The sequence below is a fragment of the Aaosphaeria arxii genome, assembly GCF_010015735.1.
Source record: "Aaosphaeria arxii CBS 175.79 unplaced genomic scaffold BU24scaffold_6, whole genome shotgun sequence".
NCBI lineage: Eukaryota > Fungi > Ascomycota > Dothideomycetes > Pleosporales > Aaosphaeria > Aaosphaeria arxii.
Genome location: NW_022983479.1, coordinates 1,108,028 through 1,124,925, shown reverse-complemented (window position 1 = coordinate 1,124,925; position 16,898 = coordinate 1,108,028). Strand labels below are relative to the sequence as shown.

Genomic DNA, 16,898 nt, shown 5'->3' with positions numbered 1-16,898 from the left:
CCGCATCGCGACCTCACTAGAAGCTTAACCTCTCCACCATGTGGCTGTCTACGCCTTGCAGATTTCCAGCGTTTGGCGAATAAATATGATACAATTAAAGTGAAACGTTCATGTTATAATCAATTTCAACTCTTTTGCTTTCTCGCAAGATATAATCTACTGAAAACCTCAATTTATGTTGATGATGAAGAGGAGCTGGACAACCCTGCATTGATATGTGGGCCTTCATTTCTAAATCTTCGAATAACTTCCTGTCTCGGATAGTCGCAACACAGCTTCACGGGTCAACATCTACTATACCTATAACTACCCAGAATTTATCTTTTCAGCAGAGCTGAGATCGTCAGCATCGAGATCTCTAGCGGTGTGGGAATTTTCTTTTATCGCGAGTAGAACGGTTTGAATCCTTCGGAACGTGCGTGCTTCATAGTCTTTGTAGTTCGTGCGTGGCCACAGCCACAACGTCTCCATCGTTATATCGAGGAAATAAACCTAGCCACAACACTAATATCCGCACTATGCGCATTGTTAAGGTGCACCTATGATGTTTCCAAAAAAGCCCATGCCTCGTATATGGGACTTTCATGATATGACTATTCACATACATTGCAACCTATAATCTAATACTGAAATCTTCCCTTCTCGATAGCAGAACCAACAAGATCTTCACCCCGGATTACACCCGTCGTCGCGATAATAATTCTGCTTCCCCGGCCTTCACCCCCGCTCTGCTTCAGCTTAAGAGCTAGGTATCTCAATGCTGCTATTTCAGCTCTCGTCACGCCGCCAAGGAAGAACACTACAATCGTCTTTGCAGCATCGCCGTGGTTGCCGTTCAGCATGCTCCTTGCTTTGACGGCTTTCTCTTCGCCGGTCTGCGTTTCGTCGAATGTAGCTCCGCGGATATACTTCGTGGCGTCGTCGAAGATGCGTAGGCCTTGTGCGAGAGGGTTCGCTGATGCGGATGCGCTAGGGTGGGACGGCGGCTTAATGAGGTTTGCGAGGGTTTGCTTCTGGATGATAGATTGGACGAGACGGACACTCAGGGGGGCGTAGCCTGAGAAGACGTAGGATACATCGTTTGGATCTGCCTCGTTGACGTCGTCGTCCCATAATCGTAAACTCTTTCGTAGAGGCGTGTAGTTTGTTACGGAGCCTGGTCTCGCTGCCGGTAATCCGAGGCTTGCTCCGCCTCTTGGGGAGAGTAGACCCATCTGCTCGAGAGAAGATAGTGTGAGGAGGTGTTGAGGGCCGTAGGCTTGAGTGATGGCGCGTTTGAAGAATTCTAGATCTTTGGGCCGCATGCCTGCGTTTGTGGTGCTTTCCAGACAGATGAGGCGGAGTATTGTTGGGAGAGGTACGTCTCGAGCGATCAATTCTGATATCAGATCATGCTGAGTCGAAGGATCTGCGCCAGACATGATGTTCTGTTGGACTTCGAGCGATCGTGTAAACATGTCTGTGCGGGTAAATTTGATGATCTCTTCGGCGAGAGACGTGTGCAATTTAAGACTTGTTTGTTCAGCTTGATATCCCGGAAGCTTAGCTACAAATTCTCGAAGCTCCGCGGTTGTTTTGGCCGCCAATTGATTGCGCTCGGTACTGCTTTGTAACCGCCGGGCTACTTTGTTGAGGAGGTTTCCAACAATGGCAAAATTGGCGTCGGCAAGCTCTGAGTAGAGAGAATCGTGTGGGTCGACGTTCACCTTTCTCTTCATGCTTGTTGACGCAGAGCCTGTCTGGCCTTGCTGGGGCGCAGCACCGCCGACTACAGACGAGTCCACCTCAATCTGGTTTGCAGATATATTGAAAACCTCATCTATCAAGCCTTCGTAAGTTAGCTGCGTGAGTAGGACAGTCGGAAAATCGACCTCGCGATCAACGATGATGAGACTATCGATTGTGGAGCTTGGCGTCAAGCCCAAAAATGAGGTATGTGAGTTGCTATTGCTTTCGCCAGCTGCTGTAACTTCGGTTCGCATTCGAATAAGCAAGTCTGCTAACCGTTTTGCATTATCGCCCTTGCCGATGATGCGAGGGAAAAGACCATATTTCTGCTGCTGCTGCATCAGAGCCTTTGCAGCAAGGTATATGGACGTCGGATCCTTTCGCTGAACGAAGTGTTAGATAATAGTACAAGTCTAATTTTCGTTCAAACGTACCAGATAGAGATCCGACACAGAGTCATCCAGTTCCAACGACATTACATCATTGGCCAATGGTACGAAGAACAACGGCCATTCGCTAACGCTAGCTTCTCCCAGCACGCCTGCTTCTTCAAGCAGCTGATCAGAGACAACAGTCCGTCGCGGCACCCAAAAGATGGAAAATTCGTGCTCTATTTGGCTGTCCCGGCGTATTCTTTTGATTTGATCTATGTTGATGTTAGCATATTGTAATAGAGTCTCCTTCTGTAGCGAGATAAAAGGTGACTTCAGCACATGCTGGAGTTTTTTTAGATTTCTAAATTCAATTTAGGGAATAAGACTGACTACACAGAGTGGGTGCTATCTGTGTAGCCTACTTTTGACATCCCAAGAAAACATGCATTATGGCGAGGAGAGCCATGTTAATGCACGTGCCCGCAATACTCGTTACAGGCATATGAGTGGAATAGACTTACCGGCGACTGCAACGACAGTACTTGCTTTCTCGCCCCTGACAAGGAACACCACGTTCCGTTGCGAGCTATCGGCATTGTCATTCTCCAGAAAGAATGGCTTATCAACGCCATACTCTTGCAGCGTAGAAAATTTGACAAGTAGATTCAAAGGTCCTGCAAGAGCTTTCTCGAGCACCAAGTTCTTCTTGCCTCGGACCTAAAATGGAAACATCAGTACAAGTAATGAACTGTCGGGGGTGTTTTACCTTACACCTTCGAGGAGGAGCAATAGGTCGCGCCGGGCTTTTTCCGTGATTTCCGTGGAATTAAAGGGAGTTACGGGGGCCATAATGGGTGTCTGTTCAAGGTATCGGATTTCTAGAGGTTGGACGCAAATGCATGGTGCAACAATGCTGCAGCCTGCTCGATGAGGATGTTTGTCGGTGGTTGTTGATGTCTGCGGTGTGGACAAGCTCCAATGATGTGGGGCGAGCTAGCTGCCAATCTAGGATTACATAACACATCCTTGGCAATCCATATCAGTAGTAACTTTTGACGTACGAGTATAGATGAATATAAAGTTTTTGATGCAGCAATCTTTGCTGCAATATCATTAAGGTTTAAAGTAGCTTCTATACAATCCAATATGGGTATAAACCAGGGCTTGAATACAATTACATACTTTGACGTGGTGAGAAATTGAAAAGGAATCGCAAACATCATATCATATGCAATCCAACCATGGTACGCGATTCTTCAGTTCGCTCCCAATGCTTTCAGAGCTGTACGTAGTTCTTTCACTGCTGTATTCACATCCTCAAAGTTGAGCGCCGAAATAGCCCATTTAGCATGTTTTTGGGCTTCTGCCACTGATTCTTCGTCTGTGCGGAGAGGACCCTGATGACTGGCTTGTGTCGTAGCTGGAATAGCTTGAGCGTATTGCTGCTGATATGGTTGTATTTGTGGAGGTTGTGCTTGTTGCTGATAAGGATTCTGGGGCGAAAGTTGAGATGTTGAAGTGAAGTTAGGCGGAGGTTGAAATGACGGTTGCTGCGGTGGTTGCGGTACAGGGGGCGAAGATGGGTCTGCGTTGTAGAACTGTTGAGGATCTGCCAATGGCGGCGCCGACGGAGGTTGAGGCGGTTGAGGAAGAGAGTTATCGAATGGGCTGGTCATGGGCTGGTCCTCGTTCAAGGAAGGAGCGGTAGGGAGAGATGGCGCAGCAGCATCTGCCGTAAATGTAGGGACATCCACACGCGGGAAGTATCCTCCACCTGCAGAGGCGACTGAACCCTGACGCGAACGAATTGATTGCGATATTGGGGAAACATCATCGTGAGAAGAAAATCGAGGCTGCTGGTTGGGTTGTGAGTATCCTGTGGGTGCGGATGGAAGGGTGGGTGGTGAGGTTGCGCCTTGTGCGGGCAAAGCTGGAGAAGGCTGAGCTGATGTGTTGGGTGCGGATTCAACATAGGGTTGATGTGATGGCTGTGTCGGAAGATGAGAAATTCCATCACTGATACGTTGTACTTCAGGGTCGTTAGGATCCAGCGGGGCTGGTGACACTGCTGGTGTTTCTTGCTTCGGATTGGATTCATTTGGGTCGGTTCCAGCCTTGATAGCTTTTAAAATGCGCGCGGCGTGGTATTTGGCGTACTTCAACTTCGCTTGGACCTCCGGTTCCAATGGGTTTTTCCAAATTGTCAATGTCTCGAAGAAGGTGGACGCGGCGAGAAACGTATCCGCAGTCGCTCTGGGTACATTGGTTAGCAGATTCTCATTGGCGGCAGATCATTCGGACGAGTATACGAACTTTGTGACCTTATTCTCCCTTATCTCTTTGTCACCCTTGGAAAACACCTGCAGCGCGAACTGTTCGCAGTAGGCATATGCAGCAACCTCATCCAACAGTGCATCTTCCGTGGGGTATTCGGCCTTCATAGTCTCGAGCTTATCCATCAGGTCCACGGTATACTTGGTGGCCTCCTCATCGCCGACGTGCAGGTTTTTTCCTATTATCTTTTGGGTCATGTAGAACCTCACTATAGACTGATTAGAGCTGTCGCATCATGGGATGACGTCGGAGGCAGACATACGCCAGTATGAAATGATGGGCTTGTGTTTCTCCAGTTGCGCAGCGCGAGCAGCGAACTGGGAGATTTGCGCCTCCTTGAGCTTCGCAGGAATGGATGCAGCCATGGCGATTGCGTGTTAAGGAGGATTGAGGTTAAGGTATGTGTGTATACACAATACAACTGCCTGGTGGGATATGCGATGCGGTTGTAACCGTTGTCTGGAGATCTTGGCGCGCCAGGAATCCCTGTCACTTTTGGCTGCACCCCGCCATTGCCATTTGAGGCGCGTGAGGCCCATGCGCGCCCATGGAGCTCTTACCGGTACAGCTTCACGTAAAGGACAACCTGTCATCATTTTCTTGTAGTTAATCTACAACCATGATGTGAACACCCGATCCTCTACTTAAGCAATCTCTCACACACCACTGCCTGGATTCTTTGTACTTCTTCACCATAACTCTTTCGCCGGCTAATCCTACGACATGGTACGCTCGACTTCGATTGCTGCTGCTGCAGCTTCCTTTGCACTATGTGCACACGCCGGAAGCTTCTATTCTAAAAACTCGCCCGTACTCCAGCTGAATGGTATGGACTACGACCGAGTGATTGCAAAATCCAACTATACTTCCGTAAGTTCTACTCGGTGTTCGACGTTGTAGTCCCCAACTGACAACCATACTAGATTGTCGAGTAAGCTACAGACACATATCCGACATGAGTTACTTTTAGTGACGCCATAATAGGTTCTATGCACCATGGTGTGGTCATTGCCAAAACCTCAAACCCGCATACGAGAATGCCGCCAAGTCGCTCGCCGGAATCGCTAAAGTTGCAGCCGTAAACTGCGACGAGGAGATAAACAAACCGTTCTGCGGCCAAATGGGTGTCCAAGGATTCCCAACCCTCAAGATTGTTAGGCCTGGAAAGAAGCCAGGAAAGCCCACAGTGGAGGATTACCAGGGCCCTCGCAATGCGAAGGGCATCGCTGAGGCTGTTAAGGACAAGATCCCGAACACCGTGAAGCGAATTACGGATAAGAACTTGGGAGAGTGGCTGCAAGAAAATGCCGAGGCACCAAAGGCCATTCTATTCAGTGATAAGGGTGCGATCAGTGCTACCCTGAGGACTGTAGCTATCGACTTCGCTGGCTTGATACCCATTGCCCAGATTCGCAGCAATCAGCAGGAGGCTGTCCAGAAATATGGTATCAGCAAATTCCCCGCCCTGATTCTCATTCCGGGCGATGGGAAAGATCCTATCACTTTCGACGGAGAGGTCAAAAAGGACGCGATTGTTGACTTTCTATCACAAGCTGCGACCCCTAACCCTGATTGCCCACCTCCAAAGGGAAAGAAGTCGAAGAAGGACAGCAAGAAAGATGGCAAGAAAGATGGCAAAAAGGCCTCCAAGTCATCTTCATCGGTTAAACCAACCGACGCTTCTCCAGTACCAGCAGCCTCGGAAAGCGTTGAAGAGCCAATCAAGCCTTCGGAGTCCCCTGATGCAAACCTCAAGGATGAAGACACACCAGAGCCCGTTGTCATTCCTACCGAAGAGGCGAAGCCGACCATACCTGTCGTTTCTGAAACAGCTGAGCTCCAGATTTCTTGTCTCAATGACAAGAGCTTAACGTGCATTCTTGCTCTCCTCCCCAAAGAGGAAACCTCAGAGGCGGCTGTCGCTGTAACGGACTCCCTAGCGTCCATTCACAAGAAGCACGGCGACAAGCTCTTCCCATTCATTGGCGTTCCAGCTTCTAACCCGCTTGCTTCCTCGATTCGCACCGAATTAGCACTTGGCGGGGAGGATGCGGTACACCTAATTGCTACTCACGGCAAGCGTGCATGGTATAAGAAGTACCCTGGATCTACGTTCGGACCCTTGGAGGTAGAGCAATGGGTTGATGCCATCCGAATGGGTGAAGGAAAGAAGGAGAAGCTTCCCGAGTCGCTGATTGCTCAGCAACAGTCAGAGGCTAAGGAAGAAAAGGTGGCCGAAGAAGAGCCCATCAAGATCAACATTGCAGATATCCCAGTCGAGGAGCCGAAGAAGGACCATGATGAGCTTTGATCTTGTGTTCATAGCACGCATGATTAACTACACCATCCCAAAAGCATAAATGTATAACAATACCATAGTGACATACTCCTTATCAAGTCGCAGATGTGTTTCCAAACCAACGCCATCGTGCAATGTGCCTGCCCACCTTCTCTCACTACCCCATCACCTCCCGCGTTCCTTTCCCCCGAACTCTGTGTAGTATGTATTCATTTGTAACGCGCCTCGAGGTGGCGCTTCGGACCCCACGATCTCAGCCTTCCCGTTCCCGCCCGCGTTCCCCGAGAATTGCCCAGCTGCTGTGCCGCACGCCTGCATTATCTACGCACCCAATCCCACGAGCGGATGCACCACGGGAGCACAAACGCATACAAATACGCGCCTTGACCAATGTATCAGAGTTTATCGAATTCCCGGATAAAGAAGGCGGTTCTGTTTTAGCTGCATCGTCCCTCAAATGCTGCATGGTTTTCAGGCCGCGTTTTGGAGGCCTGTGGTTCGTGACGAGGCACGGGCAGGAACATTTCGTGCAATATGTGATCTAGAGAGTGAGGTTTGTTGGGACTTTCTCCACAAGGAGATGCAGTGGGCAAGTTGGTAACGCAGTGTATTACCACGTCGGACTGTCCATCTGTCAGTATTATGTCCACTTTAAGCTTAATCGGCTTCTTTGCAACATATAAGAGGCCATACATCCTCGTATTCGTCCTTCAATATGCTAAAAACGCTAGCAGATAAAGCTACTGAGCTGGAATACATGCTTGGTAGGTTCTGTTGGATGTTCCACCATTAGAAAAGTGTAGTAGAATACATTAACTTTGATAGTGTGGAGCACATGTTGTATCGCACTATTCAGACTAAATTCATCACTCCGTCTTGCGTGCAATACAATGTTTTTACATAGATTACGAAGAGTTTCAGTGGGTTGCCATGCATAGGCGTAACCATCACGCTCATGGCACCCCTGCTTATGCACTTGAATAGAACGCGGTGATTGGTGACTCTACGACAGTGTTTCAATTGTATGCCTCTATTCCCCGTCCAAGATCTCATTTTCCCTTCTGTCCAAGCTCCTGGAAAGATCCTTCAAGGCCAACATAGTGGGATCAAAAAAGGCAATAGCTACGCGCTTCACAAAGCCTTATCCGCGAATCATCAAATGAGACTACCCGAGGTGCACTAGCTTTAGAGTAGTCATGCACGTTCGCCATCTGATCCACAGGTGAGTGCTTCAAGAAGGCAGCGGGATCTGAAAACAGCTCGTTGTCAATCGACAGGTCTGCTGTCATCCCTGGCTTGGTATGCTTGAGAGCTAGGCTGTTCGCATATAGACATGATTCCTGTTTCAGAGCATTCTTTTTTTATCAGGATTTTGCAAGCCACAATCTTAAGCTAAACGTCCGGTTCCCTCCCGAGAAGATAGGTTATGAGTAAGTGCATTGCGTACTTATATTTCATAAGGCAGTCAGGCCCTCTCAGCAACATAACCGAACAAACTTGTACAAACTCCTTTCTTTTTCCTCCCCAAAAACCATTTTCTGTTTCGCTGCCACTTTGCTGAAAGAAGCTTAGCTTTCAACTAATTGCAACAATGCCGGGGATTGTCCCTGAGCCCGACTCTCTAGAGCAACTCCAATCCGTTGAGCAAATCGAATTACTAGACGCCATTGACAACCTTAGGAGTCAAGGTGTCAATCAATACGAGATCAGTCTTCCACAATTGATCGTCTGTGGTGACCAATCATCCGGAAAGAGTTCTGTCTTGGAAGGTCTTACACACCTTCGCTTTCCCACGAAAGAGGGCCTCTGCACGACCTTCGCTACCGAGGTCGTCCTCAGAAAAGACACTGAAATCAAAATCACCTGCTCGATCAACCCAGCGAAGAATCGAACCCCAGCACAACAACACGAACTCGCCAAGTTTCAGAAATCCTTCTCTGCCCGGGAAGACTTCGACTTCTCTGCCCTCGTAGAGAAGGCCCGCAAATGCATGGGATTTGGTGATAATCCAGAAACTCCTCTGCATTTTGATGATGTTCTGCGAATTCATTTCGCAGCTCCTGATCTGCCATCGCTTACGATAGTCGACCTTCCCGGTGTCATACAGTCACAGGTTGGTGGCCAAAAAGTGAAAGGCGATCAACGCCAGGTTGCGGAAAGAGTCAAGAAACTTGTCGCAGGTTACATGAGTGACAATAAATCAATCATCCTCGCAGTTGTATCGGCTCGAAGTGACCCTGAGGTACAGGCAATCATTGGCTTCATCGAAGAATTCGACCCGAAAGCTGAGCGAACACTCGGAATTATTACCAAACCGGATACGCTGTATGTTGGATTACCAACCGAGGCGCGATTCGTCAAGCTGCTCAAGAATGAGCTTACACGTCTTCAACTGGGCTGGCACGCGGTCAAGAATCGGAGCCCTCCTGAGAGCAAACACTCCAATGCTGAGCGCGATCAGTCTGAGAGAGACTTTTTCAACTCGGGCATTTGGGCAACAGTACCGCGGAGTGATGTCGGTATTGACGCTCTACGATCAAGGCTCTCTAGTATACTGCTACGACACATTCGAAATGAGCTGCCTTCGCTGGTCAACGCTATTGAAAACGCTGTCTCAAATACTGATGCTCGCCTGAAGGCTCTTGGTGATGCGCGAGAGTCTCAACAACAACAAAGAATCTATCTCACACAGAAGGCTGAACGGTTTCAATTCATAATCAGTCACGCAGTGAATGGAACCAGGCCCCCGAGCAAAGAGCAGATCAATGAAATGAGCCTACGTTCGGAGATCCAAAATCTCGGCATGGCTTTCGCAGACGTGATGCGACTTAAAGGGCATACCTGGAATATCATTGAAGACGGGATAGACGAGAATGCTGTGTCTTTGAAGGATCCTTCGACCGAGCTCGCAAGCTACGATGCGGCAATAGCGGATCCACAATACATCAGTAGAGGCGAGTTTCTACAGGACGTCATCGGCATGCATGTTCGCAACAATCGCATGATTGGTCTCGATGCGATCCTGAACCCATGGGTCATAGGTGGCGTTTTTCGACAATACTCAGAGCCTTGGGAGCACATAGCTCGGATGCATCTCAAGCGGGTTTTCGAAGCTGTCGAAGCCTATGTTGAAGATACTTTACAATCCCTAACTGATGATTGGACATACCAAAGGCTCATGTATGAGCAGGTTGGACCTCATCTTCACAAGAAACGAGAAGAGCTCTCGGAAAAACTAGAAGAATTACTTATTCCTTATCAACATCGAGAACCGTCAACACACGATCCGCGATTTTCAAGAACAATTCGCGAGTTGCGGCAGCGCCGAGGGCTTCAAGAAACGAAACCACAACCTGACGTGCCGTTCTCTTTCGGAAAACCAATCAGGCCGAGATCGGAGTCTTTCTTGACACAGTCTGCGGATGATCCGACAAATGAAGACATTATGAATTTGATGCAAGCTTATTATAGTGTAAGAAGCCAGAAGTATATCCGAAACAATGATTAGGAACATTCTAATAGAAAGCAGTCGGCAATCACAGTCTTCATTGACAATGTGTCTCTACTTGCAGTTGAAAACTGTCTTGTGCACGACCTCGCCTCGTTATTTTCACCAACATTGGTATCGGGGATGAGCAACGAACAATTAGAGGCTATTGCATCAGAATCCAAGGAAATAACAGAAGAACGTGCTGCTTTGCGCCAGAAGCTCCGAGACTTGGAAGCAGGCAGGCGTATTTTGAGCAAACAGGCTTGTCAGGGTGAGATCAAATTGTACTATGCATGTAAATTAACATACTGACAAAATCTTTCAGTCTCCAAGCCTTCCCAACTGCGACCTCCGACTTCGACGCCTCGGACAAGGTCACACCTACACCTATCCTCCGAATCTCGTTCTACTAGAGACCATACCCCAACTCCCTCACAACATAATAACCAGCGCAAAGACACTAGCGGTAGGTATCAATCGCCTCAAAGCCAAGCATAAAGTCACTAGATCTGATCTGTACCAAAAAGATGATCTCATCTCCGGTTTTGGTCGCATCTCCATCAGTCCGCCGAGAACTCAACGTGCGGGTGCTTCCTCCGCCAGATCCACACCGAGACGAACTACTCCTAGCAACTCTGCCAACAATGTGTTCACTACTATGCAAGCTTCCCCGACCGTCACTGAGTCGGAAACTGATGATGAACGAGGGCCGTGGTTAGATGAGCAGTGGAGGAAGAACCAGCCCCCACCGATTCGTAGGTTCACTGAATCAGTTAAGAAATTGCGTGTTTGTTGACATCAATCTAGGCACGTCTTGAGGGAGTGTTTCCACGATTATAAGCTCGCTGCAGTTCAATTCAGTGGATGAATCCCATGTGATGGATTTATTTGTCTTATATTATCGCGGTCCGCCAAATTCATGTCTATTTTTTGTTCTAGCTTTGCCATAACTCATGGTCTCTTCAATTTTGCCGGATTATGCTGTGACGCTTTCATAAAAGCGTGTAACAGAAAATCTCATTCACGTGAATCTAGCTTCTCGAGTATGTCTAAGGACCTATTTATCTTTTACAGAAGTGTGAAAGAGGCGCAGGTTACGTTTCTCCCCAAGCCGTGTGATTGCACCTGTGTATAATAAATCGAACGTGTTGGTTACTAGTGGAGGCAGAAGCGATGGCTTGATGTGATCTACATTTTCCAATTTAGGTACTACCGACGATCACCGATCCCGACGTGCCTGCATATCATTCTACCGAACGGTTCAATACAGTAGCTGGGTCTTGGTCATACTGTGGGGTAAGCCTTGTCGCTCCATGTTTGTTCAACGTGGTGATTAAACATGAAATTATTGTAACGAAGGAACAGCTAGTGTACAATCGAATAAATCGTTCTATTTCTATATGGCTGTACATGCGTTTATTTATTCTAACCCAATATGACACCGCTATGCTTATGCTCAATGAAGATAAAATGGGACAAAGGAAAGGTGCAGAAGAGCGTAGGGATTGATTTCGTACTGACACAACGGAAACCGGCCAAAGTATCGTGTTCATCCTCTATCCTTCTTTTCAATGGGCGTTGATTCGTTGGAACATTGTTCAGGCATCGGTGGCAGTCTTAGCGTTGCTCTTGCGGTCCTCACGAGCCTGGCGAGCGAGGCGGTCGGCGTTCTGCTCTTCGGGCTGAGGCCACTCGAATCCGCGAGGGAAGTTCTCAGCTGCACCGATGCCAGAGGCCTGGGGAGCAAGAGTGTTGGTGATCTGGGCCTCGCTGGTTGGGCTTGGGGCCGCGGCGAGGTTTTCAGCGACCTTTGCAGCAGGAGCCCCAGCGTCCTGGTAAACCTTCAAAGCATTGAAGGTCCAGTAAGCCTCGGACATTGCTGATGGGTTCCCGAGGACATAATCCGCGCAGGTGGGAGCTTGAGGGGTCTGGCATGCCGACCCGCCCCAGGCACCGCCGGCCAAATCACCACAGAGCGCAATGTTGATAACGATACGATGATCCTTGAACTTCTCGCTGATAGGGCAGGTCTCGGCGGTGAATTGAGCGGAGGCAGTACCCCAGCCACCAGGATTAGGGCTATCACCTAATGCATCTCCTGGGTTGGTTCCACGTGGCCAGAACCATACACTTATATCGGAATCAGTCCACTTCATAGCATAGACCCCACCACCGTTGGAATTGAAAGCCTCGCCGTAGGAGCTTTTGTTCGGATCTTGGATACCACATCCAGCATTCTCAAACTGGTCGGGGTTCTTGTTCCAACAGTCCCAAGTCTTGACCTTTCCATTGAATCCATTTCCATTTCCAAGTCCGTCCTTGATAGTGCATCCTTGGCTGGTGTGAAGAGTGGCGGCGTTGAATTCTTCCTTATTGAATCCCTCAATGATATCAATCTCACCCTGATTTGGCCAGTCACCTCCTACAGTCCAGAACGCCGGCCAGGTTCCGCAGCCGGAGGGCATGTGCTGAACATCGGCAACTATCAGAGCATGCTGATAGGATGCCTTGCTTGTGACACGGATTGATCTTCTTTTATCACCACCTGGAGTGACGGCATCTACACGCATGGTAGCTTGGTTGTTCTCTAGAGAGATCAATCCATTGTTGCCCGCAGTGCTTTGATCCACATATTGCGATACGCCTAATCTCTTTCAGTAACGACGGTGACTCAAAAGAGTAGTGAACCACATACCTTTGGTGGGGTCGTCAAATGTATCAAAGTTGAATTTGCTGAAGAAATCACCGTCCATGTAATTGTCCTTGAGGGTATAGGCAGCCAAAGAATTGCCGACCAGGGCAGCGCCAGTAGCTACGGTAGAAAAATGCATGTTTGAAAGATGACTGTAAATCTATAAATGAGGAATTATGAGAAGAAATGGAAGAAAAAGAAACGTGAGGATCGTGTTTTGGATTTGTTGTTGTGGCTTGGTTTGATTCTATTCATCAGGAAAGGATGGGCCTGTTATATATCGAGATGTTCGCCAGCGATCCGGAGATCTTGCAGTTTGATACACCCCATACCCAAGGCCGTGATCCAGGCTCAGGGTACTTTTCCAGGGCAGGCCCAGGCAAAAGATGATTAACACGCTCAGTAAAACGCCGAACGGGGCCTACGGGTTGCAAGAGGCCTTCGCTGTAGCGAGCATCACCATCTCCGAAGAGAGGACTCGGGCCATTGACACGAGTGCTAAGAGATTAAAGAAAGTTCCTGAGTTTCAAGGACATTACCAGGCTATGGCGGCTGGATAACGGCAGTACCCTTACGGTGGTGTTTGAAACAATGCGGAGACCCTAAAGGCGAATTGAAAGATAGAGAAAGGCGGTCTTCAATTGGTCCAAAGTTAAATAGACATGGAGAATAAGACTACTGAAAGTTGCTTATTGGCTTCTTTTCATCAAGTTTCCTCATAGAAATCGTAAAGGAGCCACAGTATCTCCTTGTTACATGTCGCCAGACTGCACTGTTCCCCGAATGTCTTTTCCTAATTTAGTCATGCTAACATTGAGCGTGACCAATCAGCTGCATCCACCAGCTTAATCACCACCAATCCGGCGTGATCGCTCCGTATGCCTGAAACTTGACCTGACCCAAAAAATATTTCAGGGTCGTTCTTATTTTAATCCAGTTACTCGCTCTCTAACCTACGATGGCCCGAAACCTAGAGCTTGGGAGTCGCATAATACCGATGACAAAGTTAGAGGCATTGTTATGCGACCACATCGCACACCGAATCAAACAAACTCCGCAATACTATGTTCGCTGCATGCAATGTGTATGGTCCTACAACGTCTACAGGGAATTCTCAAGATATAGATACTGCCGACTTTCCGACTTCGCTACGCTATGCTACACAGTATTGATATGTTCTTGATAGCGGGGAATTATTCATGCTCGAAGTTAGACGATTGCACATTCGCCTGTAGGAGCTCTTTAGATGTGTGCATTGTGATTCGTCTAAATGAACAAAAGTCCTCAATGGCAATTGCTCTGATATTTTGGTTGAACTTGAGCTGCAATCCACACGTTCATTTCCTTTGATAATACTGATATGTGCTCAAGTCCAGAGCATGAACTCACCAGAAGCAACGAGCTCCGGGCCAGGTGTTAGTAAATGCCCGATACTGTGGGGTTTCATCCAGCTCGGAACATGTCCGTCGAAATCGCCGCCACCAACACAATCACCACCGCAAATTCTTCGCACCTGAACAAAGCCACAAGATATTATAATGGTGAAGCGGAGATAGCACGGCATGACAGAAGGGAAGGGAAGCGGAAGCGGAAGCGGGTAACGGGCTTTATTGAGTAATCCACCTCAAACTAACTATCCTAATGCCTGACTTTTATTGTTAGAGCTAGAAGAGCATTATTGTACAATATGCTCCGCGACGTTTGTCCATTTTCCCGCATGTGGCAATCTCCATAGTTGCTTCAGATACGACTCTTAAATCAATGTGACCCGAATAGTATTATTTCGGTAAATCTCCGCCGCGAAGACTCATGGTTTTTTCGCGGAAAGAATCCAATCGAAAGGAATGGCTACGGCCAACATTTTGGCTTTTACGCGAGGTGAACTTCTCGGACCCCAGGCATCATTTCCATATCAAAACAGCTATGGGATGCTACACGATAGCCCATATCTCCATGGAGACACCATCGCATTAGCTTACTATGGTTCTTTCCATAGACACTTCTCAAGCCTCGTATTCTCGGGCTTGGCCAGGCTGCCAAGTTCCCTCGTACTTTCGGAGCTGCGGTCCAGGTCAATATGTTGGCGCGCAACATCTGATTCCTAGTATGATTTGATGTATGGAGGAGTTTGAATACAGTAACCAAGGCGATTGAATGGCTTGCAAGGTGCCCTCGCCGATGTGCATAGAGATGATTTTCTCGCTTCTTTTCTCACCACTCAAGAATGCGTGGATCAAGTTCAGAATATATTTTGAAAATCTCAAGAACTACCCAAGCACTATGAAAAAATTGGTCAGAATATTGCCCGTAAGCAATAAACCCCTCCGGATCCCCTCCAGAGCAAAGATGACTCCCTTTCAAATCAAGGATCATGTTTGAGGAATGATCGCAGTAAAAGAGAACTCGCAAAGTATTCCTAAATAGCTAAATTCCCAAAATTCCTCTCTGGTTATATCTTTCAAAAGTTGCGCTCTCATTTGCTGATGATTTGATTTCATGCATCAAGTTGACGAGCATGTGCACGTACGGCAATGAGGTGGTGCATGGCTCTCATTCTCGCTGCTTTTATCGTTGGTATCGGCATCAGTATGCCTGGGCCTCTTGCTTGCTTTCTCGGGCTCGTCCGGGTGCATGCGCTTTTCGATCGTAGAATGTGCTGAAGGTTTGACTTCCGTCTGCTGTTGCGAACGCTCATTGGTCTGTTCATTCTTCTCTAAATTCCACCACTGCCTTTCCCAATTCCACGTCCACCGCTCCGTGCTTTTAGCACTTTTGACCACCTCGCCTGGGTGCTCGCGACGGTGGAGTTTGTTGCCGTCGTAAGGCATCACCTTCTGAACATATTTCTCTTGAATTTCCCCACACGCGAGCCATTCGTCGGGATGGCCACGACAGGTGGGGTCTGCCTTCATATCAGAGTATCTCAATTCGTGGACTGATACCCACACATCTGCCCGTGAGTTTTGGAGTTCTTCAATGGTCAAAGTAGACGTTTTCGAAGGCAGATTATCCGCTCGTATCCAGATAGGAATATTGAATTCCTTAATTTCAGAAGTTTCCTCTGCAGCCAATGTCGGTGTTGCCAACACCGTCACTGTTTGTCTCACGCGACATTTGATAGTCGCTGGTGTCAGATCTTTAGTATTAATTTTTGCCACGAGAACTCGCTCAGCAACTCTTTTGCTCTTGTGGTAGAAGAACTCGGCACGCTGCATGGCATGTTCTACTGATGATAAGTCAAGATTCATTTGAAAACACATTCTTACTTACCGAAGTTATCGAATGTCGAGACGTATGAGGAAGGTGGATACGCCTTCAACCAAATCAGATGTCTGTTCACCCTTTCTCTGGTTAAATCTTTGAGGAAATTGAAATCCCCAATTGATTGAAAAGCTGAGCCAGGTCTCAGCTTAGAGTCTGGCCGATCGCAGTGCTTCGCAGCAGTATGCTCTTCTACATATCGGCTTAAGGTCTTGCTGTATTCCCAGTGCGCGCGATAAAAAGCACGCGGAAGCCCCAATTCCTTGCGTATAAGTTCGGGTGCTTCCGTAAAGGTACTATGTAAGATTAGCGCGATTCAGGACAAGATAGAAGCGGAATACATACACTGTCATAGGAGCCAAATTAACCGACGTAATGACGATTTCTCGATTCTCTGGAATTTCCGGTGGAATGAATCGAACTAGAATATTCTCTTTGATATTTTCGATATCTTCCTTTCGTGGTGGATGCTCATGACGATGTAGTAATCCGTCGGGCTGTACTACACTGACAGCAGCTATCAACTCAATAAATAGCCGGGCATTCTTGTTGATCATGCTCGCTTCGAACTTTTTTGATAGCTCTACGTGACTGATCCCTTTGGCTGGGATCTCATCCCGAATTCCGTTGGCAACCTCATAGACATTACAAGGTGCCTCGTCTGGTTCGAGCGCACGCTCTGTTCTTTTAGGCCGACGTCTCGGCACTGCTAAATTGGTA

At 48.0% G+C, this 16,898-nt stretch overlaps 6 protein-coding genes across 6 annotated transcripts; 2 read left to right on the top strand and 4 right to left on the bottom strand.

Annotated features, from left to right (window-relative positions):
* Positions 1-240: 240 nt before the first annotated feature.
* BU24DRAFT_394323 (Sec1-like protein) lies at positions 241-3,072 on the bottom strand. Its single transcript, XM_033525221.1, has 4 exons — positions 2,874-3,072; positions 2,624-2,819; positions 2,163-2,374; positions 241-2,111 (listed from the first exon to the last, which is right to left on the bottom strand). The coding sequence occupies exons 1-4, from the start codon at positions 2,949-2,951 to the stop codon at positions 621-623; spliced, it is 1,977 nt and encodes a 658-aa protein (XP_033381825.1). The 5' UTR covers positions 2,952-3,072; the 3' UTR covers positions 241-620.
* Positions 3,073-3,203: 131 nt separating this feature from the next.
* Positions 3,204-4,881, bottom strand: BU24DRAFT_452368 (DUF605-domain-containing protein). Its single transcript, XM_033531182.1, has 3 exons — positions 4,699-4,881; positions 4,416-4,644; positions 3,204-4,355 (listed from the first exon to the last, which is right to left on the bottom strand). Exons 1-3 carry the CDS (start codon positions 4,799-4,801, stop codon positions 3,359-3,361), a joined length of 1,329 nt encoding a protein of 442 aa, XP_033381824.1. The 5' UTR covers positions 4,802-4,881; the 3' UTR covers positions 3,204-3,358.
* A 123-nt stretch (positions 4,882-5,004) lies between these two features.
* BU24DRAFT_424496 (PDI related protein A) lies at positions 5,005-6,838 on the top strand. The gene is made up of 3 exons (XM_033528518.1): positions 5,005-5,306; positions 5,360-5,367; positions 5,421-6,838. The coding sequence occupies exons 1-3, from the start codon at positions 5,160-5,162 to the stop codon at positions 6,745-6,747; spliced, it is 1,482 nt and encodes a 493-aa protein (XP_033381823.1). The 5' UTR covers positions 5,005-5,159; the 3' UTR covers positions 6,748-6,838.
* A 1,294-nt stretch (positions 6,839-8,132) lies between these two features.
* On the top strand, positions 8,133-11,522 carry BU24DRAFT_442541 (P-loop containing nucleoside triphosphate hydrolase protein). The gene is made up of 5 exons (XM_033530536.1): positions 8,133-10,207; positions 10,265-10,496; positions 10,551-10,691; positions 10,753-10,980; positions 11,033-11,522. Exons 1-5 carry the CDS (start codon positions 8,327-8,329, stop codon positions 11,041-11,043), a joined length of 2,493 nt encoding a protein of 830 aa, XP_033381822.1. The 5' UTR covers positions 8,133-8,326; the 3' UTR covers positions 11,044-11,522.
* A 301-nt stretch (positions 11,523-11,823) lies between these two features.
* On the bottom strand, positions 11,824-13,056 carry BU24DRAFT_442540 (glycoside hydrolase family 16 protein; the record flags this gene model as incomplete). Its single annotated transcript, XM_033530535.1, has 3 exons — positions 11,824-11,961; positions 12,034-12,869; positions 12,921-13,056. 3 exons carry the CDS (start codon positions 13,054-13,056, stop codon positions 11,824-11,826), a joined length of 1,110 nt encoding a protein of 369 aa, XP_033381821.1.
* A 2,362-nt stretch (positions 13,057-15,418) lies between these two features.
* Positions 15,419-16,485, bottom strand: BU24DRAFT_483255 (uncharacterized protein; the record flags this gene model as incomplete). The annotated part of the gene is made up of 2 exons (XM_033533273.1): positions 15,419-16,140; positions 16,188-16,485. Coding segments are annotated over 2 exons (1,020 nt in total), but the record flags the coding sequence as incomplete, so codon positions are not given.
* Between the last annotated feature and the right edge of the window lie 413 nt (positions 16,486-16,898).

Coding starts and splice junctions, on each gene's coding strand:
- BU24DRAFT_394323 (XM_033525221.1), bottom strand. CDS start 2,951: ATGGCCCCCGTAACTCCCTTTAATTCCACGGAAATCACGGAAAAAGCC. Junction 2,820..2,873: donor TATTGCTCCTCCTCGAAGGT/GTAAGGTAAAAC, acceptor TTTCCATTTTAG/GTCCGAGGCAAGAAGAACTT. Junction 2,375..2,623: donor TACTGTCGTTGCAGTCGCCG/GTAAGTCTATTC, acceptor ACATCAACATAG/ATCAAATCAAAAGAATACGC.
- BU24DRAFT_452368 (XM_033531182.1), bottom strand. CDS start 4,801: ATGGCTGCATCCATTCCTGCGAAGCTCAAGGAGGCGCAAATCTCCCAG. Junction 4,645..4,698: donor GCCCATCATTTCATACTGGC/GTATGTCTGCCT, acceptor ATCAGTCTATAG/TGAGGTTCTACATGACCCAA. Junction 4,356..4,415: donor AGGGAGAATAAGGTCACAAA/GTTCGTATACTC, acceptor CAATGTACCCAG/AGCGACTGCGGATACGTTTC.
- BU24DRAFT_424496 (XM_033528518.1), top strand. CDS start 5,160: ATGGTACGCTCGACTTCGATTGCTGCTGCTGCAGCTTCCTTTGCACTA.
- BU24DRAFT_442541 (XM_033530536.1), top strand. CDS start 8,327: ATGCCGGGGATTGTCCCTGAGCCCGACTCTCTAGAGCAACTCCAATCC. Junction 10,208..10,264: donor TGATGCAAGCTTATTATAGT/GTAAGAAGCCAG, acceptor AATAGAAAGCAG/TCGGCAATCACAGTCTTCAT. Junction 10,692..10,752: donor CCAGCGCAAAGACACTAGCG/GTAGGTATCAAT, acceptor TGTACCAAAAAG/ATGATCTCATCTCCGGTTTT.